Source organism: Oryctolagus cuniculus, chromosome 21 (assembly GCF_051225735.1).
Source record: "Oryctolagus cuniculus isolate XC-2025 breed Fujian yellow rabbit chromosome 21, ASM5122573v1, whole genome shotgun sequence".
Classification (NCBI taxonomy): Eukaryota; Metazoa; Chordata; class Mammalia; order Lagomorpha; family Leporidae; genus Oryctolagus; species Oryctolagus cuniculus.
Genome location: NC_142887.1, coordinates 23,014,954 through 23,026,966, shown reverse-complemented (window position 1 = coordinate 23,026,966; position 12,013 = coordinate 23,014,954). Strand labels below are relative to the sequence as shown.

Below are 12,013 nucleotides of genomic sequence, written 5' to 3'. Positions count from 1 at the left end.
TCCTGGCTCCCGCTCCTGATCCCAGCTGCTGCTGGTGCAGACCTGGGAGGCAGTGGTGGTGGCTTGGATGGCTGGGTTCCCAACACCCATATGGCAGACCTGGATGGAGATTCTGTTATTGGCCCAAATGAGGCCCCGCTGCTCGCCACTCCAAAGCCAGATGAGGCAAGGGAACAGGTTTATTCAAGAAGCCGTGGGGCGGGCCTTGTGGCACAGTGGGTTAAAGCCCTGGCCTGCAGTGCCGGCATCCCACATGGGCACCAGTTCAAGTCCCAGCTGCTCCACTTCTGATCCAGCTCCTTACTGATGCACCTGGGAAAGCAGCAGAAGATGGCCCAAGTCCTTGGGCCCCTGCACCCACATGGGAGACCTGGAAGAACTTCCTGCCTCCTGGCTTCAGGTTGCCCCAGCTCCTGCCATTGTGGCCATTTGGAGAGTAAATAAGTGATGGAAGACCTCTCTCTGTGTGTCTCTCCCTCTCTCTTAACTCTGCCCCTCAAATAAATATAAACTTAAAAAAAATGTTTGTTGAGGTGCCTATGCCTACAAAGAGTTTTCAAAAAGTTCATGAGAAATGCACATTATGAAAAGACTGCATGGACTTCAAAAGTTGTTTTTCACACCAAAATGAAATTATCTTTTTTTTTTACTTTTCCACAATTTTTTAAAAAAGATGTATTTATTTGTGGCCGGCGCCGTGGCTCACTAGGCTAATTCTCCGCCTGCGGCGCCGGCACCCCAGATTCTAGTCCCGGTCAGGGCACCGGGTTCTGTCCCGGTTGCCCCTCTTCCAGTCCAGCTCTCTGCTGTGGCCTGGGAAGGCAGTGGAGGATGGCCCAAGTGCTTGGGCCCCTGCACCCGCGTGGGAGACCTGGAAGAAGCACCTGGCTCCTGGCTTCGGATCGGCGCAGCTCTGGCCGTTGCGTCCATTTGGAGAGCGAACCAATGGAAGGAAGACCTTTCTCTCTGTCTCTCTCTCTCATTGTCTGTAACTCTACCTGTCAAATAAATAAATAAATAAAATATGATTTACAGAGGCCTGTGCTGTGGTGCAGTTGAATTAAGCTGCTGCTTGCAATGCCAGCTTCCCATATTGGAGCACTGGTTTGAGTCTCAGCTCCTCTGCTTCTGATCCAGCTCCCTGCTCATGCACCTGGGAAAGCAGTAGAAGATGGCCCAAGTCCCTGGGCTCCTGCTACCTACATGGTAGACCTGGATGGAGCTCCAGGTTCCCGGCTTTGACCTAGCTCAGCCCCTGCTGTTGTAGCGATTTGGGGAGTGAACCAGCAGATGGAAGGTCTGTCTCTTCCTCTCTGTCACTCTGCCTTTCAAATAAATGTTTAAAAAAAAAAAAGCTTGTAAAAACATTAAAATATAAATCATCATAGGAGTGAAAAATAAACGAGTAGCAACATACATTTACATAATCCAAAACATTTTTAGTGTAGCAATAGAGTACAGTATAAAAATCACACTTCAACATATGTTAAGTGCCAAGATTTTTCTAGCTCCTGTTTATGCAAATTCATTTATTATGACATTACTCTGAATGTCATTTTTAATTGATGCATTTGAAAGCAATGTGATTCTTGACAAATGTAAGAATACAAATAATTTTAAGAATTTATGATTTTGGGGCGCCGGATTCTGTCCCGGTTGCCCCTCTTCCAGGCCAGCTCTCTGCTGTGGCCCGGGAGTGCAGTGGAGGATGGCCCAAGTGCTTGGGCCCTGCACCCCATGGGAGAACAGGATAAGTACCTGGCTCCTGCCATCGGATCAGCGTGGTGCGCCGGCCGCGGCAGCCATTGGAGGGTGAACCAACAGCAAAAAGGAAGACCTTTCTCTCTGTCTCTGTCTCTCTCACTGTCCACTCTGCCTGTTAAAAAAAAAAAAAAAAGAATTTACGATTTTGATGCACACACTAGTGGAGCTGCTCTTCAAAAGCACTTTCTTGGCTGCGATGACCGTGGACGGCTTTCCACGAAATTATTGCAAAATGTACCCTTTATTGTACCTGCGGCTGACGGTGCTTATGGAACCATTACTCTAAAAGATTCAATTTTCCAGCACATCCATGTGTCTGTGGAATAGCAAGTGATGCTCTGACAGACACACACACTGTGAAATGATGACCACAATCAAGATAACCAACACACAACTCATACGCTTACTACATCTTGTGTGTGTGTGTGTGATGAGAACACAAAGACCAAGTCCCCTAGCAAATTGCAAGTATGCAGTGCAGCCTTGTGAACTCCAGTAACCTGGCTCTGCGTGAGATCAGCCGAACTGAATCAGCCAGCGTACACTGAGGCTTTGCACGCTTTGCCCAGCATTTCTCCATTTCCTTAAACCCCAAGCCCCTAGAAACAACTGTTCTACATCTAAACACGATCGTCTACTTCCTACCTGTCTATCTAATTCTACTTAGTGTAATGTCCTCTTGGTTCATGAATATTGACTGCAACAGGCTGGATTTCCTTTCTAAGGCTGAATCGTCTACCATTGCATGCACATATATAATGCAATCTCCTTTGTCCACGCAGCCATCGCCAGACCACACCTTGGCTACTTGGGTGACAGTGGCGGTGCACGGATCTCTGATGAGCTGGCTGCATGTCCCGTGAGAACCCTGGGATTGCGGAATGACACCCACATGGTAGTTCCAGTTCTAATTTTTGTGGAGCCTCATGTGCTTTCTCCGGGCTCTGCTTCTGAGTCCCGTTTCTTGCTGATGCGCACCCTCATGATGGCTGAAGTACCTGGGTCTCTGCCGCCGACGAGAGAGACCTGGACTTGAGTTCCTAGATCCCCGATTCAGCCCCAACCCAGCTCTGGCTATTGAAGGTGTGCAGGGAGCGAACCGGCAGATGGGAATGCCCTCTCTCTCTTATTCTCTCTCCCTCTCTCTCATAATATCCCACCTCATGAAATAAATATTTTAAAAAAATTTAAACATCCATGGAAAATGGAATTAAAAAATAGCTTAGTTTGGTTTATTTGTTTTTATTGACACATTAAATATACATATTTATGAGGAACAATGTAATATTTCAATACATGCATACACTGTAATGATCAAATTAGCATAATTAATATCCATCACTTCGTATAATCAAGATTTCTTTGTTTTGTGGACATTCAAAAGTCCTTCTTCCAGCTATTTAGAAATATACACTATGTTAGTATTAACTCTTGTTGTCCTACTATGCAATAGAGCACCAGAAGGGTTATTTTTATAATAAGGAAAATTACTTTTTAATTCAATAAAAGTAAACCTTTCTAAGGTTTAATTAATTAATTTTTATTCTTTTTTACTTTAAGCATTCTTTTTTTTTTTTAGATAAACTTAATTAACTTTGAAGAAGAACTCAAGAATGATACATCTTTTGGGAGCACTTAGACATAACTACAGCTTATGAGACATAAGAAGATCCTTCACTTAATACACTAAAGCAAAGTAGATCTTTGAGAACAAGTTTTACAGTTAATTCTCATAATACAACTCTTTGAGGACAGAGGTCCTGCATGGGAAGTTAGTGCACAGTGACTCCTGTTGTTCATTTAACAATTAACACTCTTATGTACGACATCAGTGACCACCCGAGGCTCTTGACATGAGCTGCCTAGGCTAGGGAAGCCTTTTGAGTCCACAAACTCTGTCAGTATTTAGACACGGCCATAAACAAAGTAGAAGTTCTCTTATGCCTTCAGAGAAAAGTACCTCCTTCTTTGATGACCCCTTCTTTCCACTGGAGTCTCACCCACAGAAGTCCTTCATGTAGGACAGTTTTTGCCACAGTATCTTGGCTTTCCGTGCCTGAAATGCTCTCAGCCAAACCAGAATGTCTTAAAGGCTGATTCTGAAGTCAGAGTACTACTTACAGCAATTGTCATTCTATGAGTCTGCTACATGGTCTGCTTCCCATGTTGGAGCATTCACTCCTTTTTAATTCTATTATTATTATCAAATTCTTAATCCTATATATATGATCACTTTAACACTTAAAATTATATTTTTACTACCCAGCTTAAGGGGACTTGGGGTCCCATCGCAAATCTTTAAACTGTACCCTTAGAAGAAAGTCCGGGCCGGCGCCGCGGCTCACTAGGCTAATCCTCCGCCTAGCGGCGCCGGCACACCAGGTTCTAGTCCCAGTCGGGGCGCCGGATTCTGTCCCGGTTGCCCCTCTTCCAGGCCAGCCCTCTGCTGTGGCCAGGGAGTGCAGTGGAGGATGGCCCAGGTGCTTGGGCCCTGCACCCCATGGGAGACCAGGAAAAGCACCTGGCTCCTGGCTCCTGCCATCGGATCAGCGCGGTGCGCCGGCTGCAGCACACCAGCCGCGGCGGCCATTGGAGGGTGAACCAATGGCAAAGGAAGACCTTTCTCTCTCTCTCTCTCTCTCACTGTCCACTCTGCCTGTCAAAAAAAAAAAAAAAAAAAAAAAAAAAGAAGAAAGTCCGTAGGCATGTATGCAGAATTGTACAGTTTTACAGTTACAAACTTCATACATTTCACAATTACAACTTTAGGAACATGGTGATTCTTCCCACCCTGCCTCCCACGCTTCCACCCCTTTCCTCCTCCCTCTCTCATCCTCACTCTAATTACTAAAATCTATTAAAAATAGTGTTTGTAAATTACTGTGTTCATGCTCCATACAGACACACCCCCCCAAGTATTTTCTTTCTTTTTTTAAAAAAAGATATATTTATTTTAAAGGCAGAGTTACAGATCGAGAGAGCGAGAGCAAGAACGAGCGAGAGAAAGAGATCCTCCATCTTCTGGTTCACTCCCCAAAGGGCCACAATGGCCAGAGCTGGACCAGGCTGAAGCCAGGAGCCAGGAGCTTCTTCCAGGTTCCCCCATGAGTATAGGGGCCCAAGCAGTGGGCCATCTTCACTGCTTTCCAGGGCCATCAGCAGGCAGCTGGATCAGAAGAGTAGCAACCGGGTCTCCAACTAGTGCTAGTACCGGGAAGACCAGTGCTCCTACGGGATGCCAGCACTGCAGACCGTGGCTTCGGCTGCACCACAATGCTGACCCCCAAAATAGGACTATTTTGATACAAAAAAAAGGTTTTTTTTGAAATCTATACATATAAGAGGTCTTCAAAACGTTCATGAAAATGTGTATTATGAAAAAATTATGCTTGAATTTCAAAAAACTTTTGCCTCAAAATTAATATTTTTTTTTAATTTATTTGACAGAGACAGTGAGGGAGAGAGACAGAGAGAAAGGTCTTCCTTCTGTTGGTTCACCCCCCAAATGGCCACTACGGCCAGAGCTACGCCAATCCGAAGCCAGGAACCAGGTGCTTCCTCCTGGTCTCCCATGTGGGTGCAGGGCCCAAGCTCTTGGGCCATCCTCCACTGCCTTCCCGGGCCACAGCAGAGAGCTGGACTGGAAGAGGAGCAACCGGGACTAGAACTCAGTGCCCATATGGGATGCCGGCGCCGCAGGCAGAGGATTAACAGCACCGGCCCCCAAAATTAATATTTTAATTTCTTTTTCTATAAATGTTTTGAAGCTCCTTTGTATTATGCCATGGCAATTTAATCTTATTTCCATAGTAAAGAAATACCATTCCCACAGAGTACCTCTTGGAGATAAAAGCCCCCACCATCCTGTAACCAAATCAAAGTCCATGGGATTAATGGGACACCATCTGGGTGTGGCTAGGGAGGGGCGAGGGCTCCCACCCATAAAAGGCACGGGTGCCTCCTCTCCCACCAGACTGAGCCACTGTGGAAGCAGCAGAGGATGAAGTGAACCCAGAGCCCAGCAGGTGAGCCTGTGCCGTGTGTCCGTCTGTCCTCCCTTGTCTGCAGGTGGCAGTCAGCGCAGGGGCTGGGGGAGGGGGGGGAGTCTGGTGACTGAGGAATTCAACAAGGGCTGTGAGTGCCCAGCCAGGGTTTGCCAATCCCTCAGCCCGGATTCTCCCAGCCCAGGAGTGGTGGGTGGGAGACCCGGTGTTCAGGGCCAAGGCTGCAGACAGGGTGCACTTTTGTTCATCCATCAGACGGTTGCTAGGGTCACTCTGGGCGTCTCACATAGATGCCGCCCTGTGAGGCGTCCAGGCACACAGCTGGTCCCTGCGGCGGGGTCCGGGTGAGCGGGGGCCCTGCCTCCTTCTCAGTGCAATGCCAGTGACGATCTGTGACGTCAGCTCTCTGATGACAGGCATCAAGGCCGCCGTCTCCTGGTCTTGCTCCAGGGTCACGATAACTCTGTGGCTGGACAGCTTGTCACTGCTGTCGGCCAGCAGTCACTCACTCCCGTGTGTGTTTCCCCCTGCAGCGGACATGGCTGAACTATTGCAAAAGATGTGCAGATGTCTCACCTGCCCGGCCTACCTTGAGCAACCCCTGAGCCTGGAGTGCGGCTGCAGCTTCTGCCCCGACTGCGTCCGCTCATTGCCGCAGGAGCCCCACGGGGAGGGCTTGGTCTGCAGCTTCTGCACCAAGGTCTCGCGGAAGAACCACCTCAGGCCCAATCGGCATCTGGGGCAGTTGGTGTCGAAGGTGAAGGAGCTGGAGCCCCAGCTGAGAGCCGTCCTGCAGATGAATCCCCGGATGCGGAGGTTCCGAGGTAAGGCCCTGCCCACGCTGCCTCCCTCCCGCTAGGGGCTGGGAAATCCCCTGTGAACCCGGCGCTCCACTCCACACACGGAGGAGCCGCTGTCTGCAGCCAAGAACTGCTCTCGGGCCTTGGCGGTTCTCAGCCCCCGCACCAAGCGGAATCACCTGGTGACTTCTGACAAAAAATACCGGCGTCTATGGCGCGGCTTAGACCGGGGCTCGCAAAACCCACGGAGCTCACGCAACCTGGGGACTTAGTTAGGACGCAGGTTCTGGGAGATTCGGCGTGCTGACATCGCTGGCGTGGGGACTGGGCTCAGATTAGCGGGAATTTAGAGCAACTGTGTCTGAACCTGGAAAAAACATCCTGAAATTAGGCCCTAGATACCTAGAACTGGCACAGTGAAACAATGAAACAGAAATGTAGCATTTACTGCGCCAGCTTGCATCGTCTTCACTGTTAATTTGTCTTCCTGGGTCCGTAGAGGAGGGGCCTGGCGGCTGCCTTGGGAGACCCTCTGGTCACCTGGGAGGAAGGTTCCAGGCTGTCGCCATAGTCTGTAATGTAATGTGACAGTGGGTTCCTGCTGGGAACCAGGGCCTCCAAACATTGGAGCCAGGGAGGGAGCCCGGGGAAGTTGCTTTATGAAAAGTTACAGGTTTGGGGAAAAGCAAAATGAGAGGGAGGGAAGGAAATGTGACATTTGGGGCAGGAAGTGCGGGCCTAGAACCTGTCTGTTAGCTGAGGTGCTTGCTTTTATTTCCCAGTGGACGTGACCTTGGACGCAGACACGGCCAACAACTTCCTCATCCTCTCGGATGACCTCAAGAGCATCTGGTGCGGGCCCATCAGGCAGAATCGGCCAGCGCTCCCTTCGAGGTTCGACTTGTCCGTCTGCGTCCTGGGCACCCCTCAGTTTGTCTCCGGCCGCCACTACTGGGAGGTGGACGTGGGGTTGAGCACAGAGTGGAACCTGGGGGTTTGCAGGGATTCTGTTTGCCGACAAGGGCGGATCCAGCTCTCCTCGGAGCAGGGCTTCTGGACTCTGAGTCGGAGTGCCAGGGGCTTTTTCTGGGCCAGCACCACACCTCACATTCCCCTCTGCACAAACTCCCTCTTACACCAAGTGGGGATCTTCCTGGACGTGGACGTGGGAAACGTCTCTTTTTACTGCGTTGAAAACGAAGCCCACATCTTTACCTTCACGGGACTTCCTGCGGGGGAGCCGCTGCGCCCGTTCTTTGCTCTCTCAATCCCACCTAACGGGGTTCAGGGCGCCCTGAGCATGTGCCCCATTGTGCGCCTGGGAGATGCCGACCCCTCCGACCAGCAGAGGGAGGACAGATAAACCCCCACTGCGAAGGAGCCTGGACGGGGAAACCCTTGGCGGCTGGACCTCAGAACTTTCTGCTTGGTGCAAATTTCATCCAAGGTCACAGCAGAGAAGTATGGAGCTTTTCATGGCCATGACTAAGGTGATGAGATTCGTTAGGATATAATTAGTGACTACTGTCACCCCCAACTGGTTGGGTTTTATGTTTTGTTTGCTAAAGAATAAGTCCTATATTCTCAGATGGATTTCCAATGTTTTACTTTTATTTTTTTTATTTCTGGCAAGCTGCACCTACTGTGTTATGGGGATTATGAATTAAATAAACTTTTGTAAGTGACCAGTTGATAACATGATTTCCTAAGCGACGGGGGGCGGGGGGGTGGCGTGCAGTATCTGTCATTCATAGTAGAATGTGTGTGTGTGTGTGTGTGTGTGTGAGAGAGAGAGAGAGAGAGAAAGAGAGAGACGCACAGAGAACTGGGTAAATACCCAGAACTGGAAAGACTCCATTTTTCACCCCCACTGCTCAGAGCATTGTCTTAGATGTGAGCATGTTTTATCTCAAATGGGAGTGTAAATTGGAACTGTATGGAGATTCTTTAAAAAATTCAAAAGGGGGGGGGGGGCGGCGCTGTGGCATAGTAGGCTAAATATCCAGACTCCTGTGGTGCCTGGCTGCTCCACTTCCGAACCAGCTCTCTGCTGTGGCCTGGGAAAGCAGTGGAAGATGGGCCAAGTCCTTGGGCTCCTGCACCCGTGTGGGAGACCTTGAAAGAAGCTCCTGGCTTCAGATTGGCCCAAATCCAGTCATTGCAGCCACTTAGGGAGTGAACCAGCAGATGGAAGATCTTTCTCTTTGTTTCTCCCTCTCTCTATAGCTCTACCTCTCAAATAGATAAATAAACATCTTTAAAAAAAATTTAAAATGGAACCTCCCTATGATCCAGAGATCCCACTCCTGGGTATATAACCAAAGGAAATGAAATGTATATGTTAACAAGAGACATCTAAAATAATAAAATAGCAAGGATCCGGCATAGCAGTGCAGGGGAATAAGCCACCGCCTGCAATACTGGCATCCCATATGGTTGCCAGTTCAAGTCTTGCCTGTTCCACTTCCAGTCCAGCTCCTACTAACTCATCTATGAAAGCAGTGGATGATGGCCCAAGTGCTTAGGCCCCTGCCTCTCATGTAGGAAACTCAGATGGAGTTCCAAGCTCTTGGCCTTGCCTTGCCTCAGTCCCAGCCATTGCAGCCGTTTGGATCAAGCCAAAGCCAAGAGCCTGGAACTCCACCGGGGTCTATCACGTGGGTGGCAGGGGCCCAAGGTCTTGAGCCATCACCTGCTGTTTTGCCAGGCACGTCTCCAGAGAGCAGCTGGGACCTGAACCGGTGCTCTGAGATAGGATGCTGGTGTGGGAAGCAGCGGCTTAAGCTGAGCAGTCACAAAGCCCGGCCTCGAACAGGACTTTTAGAGCTCGTGATGTATTTTCGCCTCAACTGGACAAAAACCAGCAAATGATCACCAGGAAGTGAAAGAGAACTAAATCCAATCCCTTAGTAATCTCCTGTGATCTAATCTTCCCTGCCCTACCCCCACCCACCCAGGGTTTTCACTCTGATGTCACCTTGCCCTTGGACCATCTGTGAGTCATCGCAAACCTGAAAGGAACTTTTTCTTTTAAAATATTTATTTATTTATTTGAAATTCAGAGTTACAGCGAGAGAATGAGAAGCAGAGAGAGAGAGAGAGGTCTTCCATCTGCTGGTTCACTCCACAGTTGGCCACAACGGCCGGAGCTGTGCCGATCCAGGGTCTCCTATGCTCAGAGAAGGGTGTCTCCGGGTCTCCCACGTGGGTGCAGGGGCCCAAGGACTTGTGCTGTCTTCTACTGCTTTCCTAGGCCATAGCTGAGAGCTGGATTGGAAGTGGAGCAGCTAGGACTCGAACTGGCGCCCATATGGGATGCCGGCATTGCAGGCGGCAGCTTTCCCAGCTATGCCACAGCCCTGGCCCCCCGAAAGGAACTTTTTTGAAGACTCTAAAAAATAAATGCATATCATGTTATTTACTGTCATATAGGGAAAATAGTAAGATTATGAAACATCTTTTTCACTTTTGATATGGAGACTAACAGGAAAAAATAAACACAGGACCTTGAATGGCCAACTGATTGCCTGAGTATGAGGTTTATTCACTAATCTTTTTTTAATATTATATTTATTTGAAAGACAGAGTTAGAGAGAGAGGGGAGGCGGAGGAGATCTTCCATTGGTTCACTCCCCAAATGGCTGCAATGGCTGGGGCTGGGCCAGGTGGAAGCCAGGAGCCTGGAACTCCATCTGAGTCTCCCACGTGGGTGCAGGGGCCTAAGAACTTGGACCACCTTCTCCTGCTTTCCTAGGCACTTTAGCAGGGAGCTGGATCAGAAGTGGAGCAGAGGCAGGCGCTGTGGCGTAGTGAGTAAAGCTGCCGCCTGCAGTGTTAGCATCCCATATGGGTGCTGGTTCGAGTCCTGGCTGTTCCATTTCCAATCCAGCTCTCTGCTGTGGCCTGGAAAAGCAGTGAAATATGGCCCAAGTCGTTGGGCCCCTGCACCCATGTGGGAGACCCGGAAGAAGTTCCTGGCTTCGGATCAGCACAGCTCCAATCATTGCGGCCATCTGGGGAGTGAATCATTGAACCGGTGAATGGAAGATCTCTCTCTCTCTCTGCTTCTGCCTCTCTGTAACTCTGCCTTTCAAATAAATAAATATTAAAAAAAAAAAAAAAGAGAGAGAAAGAAAGAAGAAGTGGAGCAGCCAGTACTTGAACCTGCGTTCTGATATGGGATGTTACAATGCCAGCCCCTTTGCTAACCTTCTTAACATAGATTGTCACAGTCATGGACAGAAAAAGCCCTTTGGAAGAAGTGATTGTGGTCTAATGAGTGCAATTTTATGAAGATTTCTGGTCAGGTTTCATTCCATTTCCTTGACCTCAATATGAGATGGTTTTACTTTGTGATTTAAAACAAACAAACAAAACAATTTGAGCTTCTCTCTTCCCAACCCAGCTCCCTGCTGGCATGCCTGGGAAAGCAGTGGAGGATGGCCCAAGTGCTTGGGCCCCAGCATCCATGTAGGAGATCCGGAAGAAACTCCTGGCTCCTGGCTTCAGATCAGCCCAGCTCCAGCCGTTGTGGTCATTTAGGGAGTGAACCAGCACATGAAAGACCTTTCTCTCTGTCTCTCTCCCTGTAACTTTGCCTTTCAAGTAAACAAAGTAACTCTTTAAAAAAAAAAAAAAAAGTTTGGGGCCAGCGCTATGGTGCAGCAGGCTCAGCCACTGCCTGCAGTGCCCGCAGCCTCTATAAGTGCTCATTCAAGTCTTAGCTGCTCCATTTGCAATCCCACTCCCAGCTAATGCAGCCGGGAATGCAATAGAAGAGGGCCTAGGTGCCTGGGCTCCTGTATCCACGGGGGAGACCTGGATGAAGCTCCTGGCTTTGGACCGGCCCAGCTCTGGCCATTGTTGCCATTTGGGGAGTGAACCTCTCTTTGTCTTTATCTCCCTCTCTCCGTACCCTGCCTTTCAAATAAATAAAATAAATCTTCCTTAAAAAAAGAAGTGCAGCCCGGCGCTGCGGCTCTCTAGGCTAATCCTCCGCCTTGCGGCGCCGGCACCCCAGATTCTAGTCCCAGTCGGGGCGCCAGATTCTGTCCCAGTGGCTTCTCTTCCAGTCCAGCTCTCTGCTGTGGCCAGGGAGTGCAGTGGAGGATGGCCCAAGTGCTTGGGCCCTGCACCCCATGGGAGACCAGGAGAAGCACCTGGCTCCTGGCTTCGGATCAGTGTGGTGCGCCGGCCGCAGCGGCCATTGGAGAGTGAACCAACAGAAAAAGGAAGACCTTTCTCTCTGTCTCTCTCTCTCACTGTCCACTCTGCCTGTCAAAAAAAAAAAAAAAAAAAAAAAAGTGCAGCCTGCAGCCAGCCCACACCGGGCAGTATGGATGGACTTAGAGGCATGGGGCCTCCACTGTGGGAGCCGTAGGCAGGCCTAGGTTCTCAACAGCCAGCCGGCCACGGGGCGTATTCTCCCCTCTCACTCAGATCACA

General features: G+C 49.5%; 1 protein-coding gene across 2 annotated transcripts; it reads left to right on the top strand.

Annotated features, from left to right (window-relative positions):
* The first annotated feature begins 5,498 nt into the window (after nucleotides 1–5,498).
* Nucleotides 5,499–8,251, top strand: LOC100349961 (ret finger protein-like 3). 2 transcript variants are annotated; one of them, XM_051835467.3, is made up of 3 exons: nucleotides 5,499–5,789; nucleotides 6,302–6,592; nucleotides 7,351–8,251. In XM_051835467.3, exons 2-3 carry the CDS (start codon nucleotides 6,307–6,309, stop codon nucleotides 7,929–7,931), a joined length of 867 nt encoding a protein of 288 aa, XP_051691427.2. In that variant the 5' UTR covers nucleotides 5,499–5,789; nucleotides 6,302–6,306; the 3' UTR covers nucleotides 7,932–8,251. The 2 variants fall into 2 exon arrangements, with proteins under 2 accessions (XP_051691427.2, XP_002722037.3); XM_002721991.5 differs by lacking the exon at nucleotides 5,499–5,789 and having other exon boundaries at nucleotides 5,876–6,592.
* The last annotated feature ends 3,762 nt before the right edge of the window (nucleotides 8,252–12,013 follow it).

What these genes read in the sequence shown, in the direction of transcription:
- LOC100349961 (XM_002721991.5), top strand. Translation starts at nt 6,145, where the DNA reads ATGCCAGTGACGATCTGTGACGTCAGCTCTCTGATGACAGGCATCAAG. An exon ending in CCGGATGCGGAGGTTCCGAG is followed by an intron (nt 6,593 to 7,350) that starts GTAAGGCCCTGC and finishes TTTATTTCCCAG; the next exon opens with TGGACGTGACCTTGGACGCA.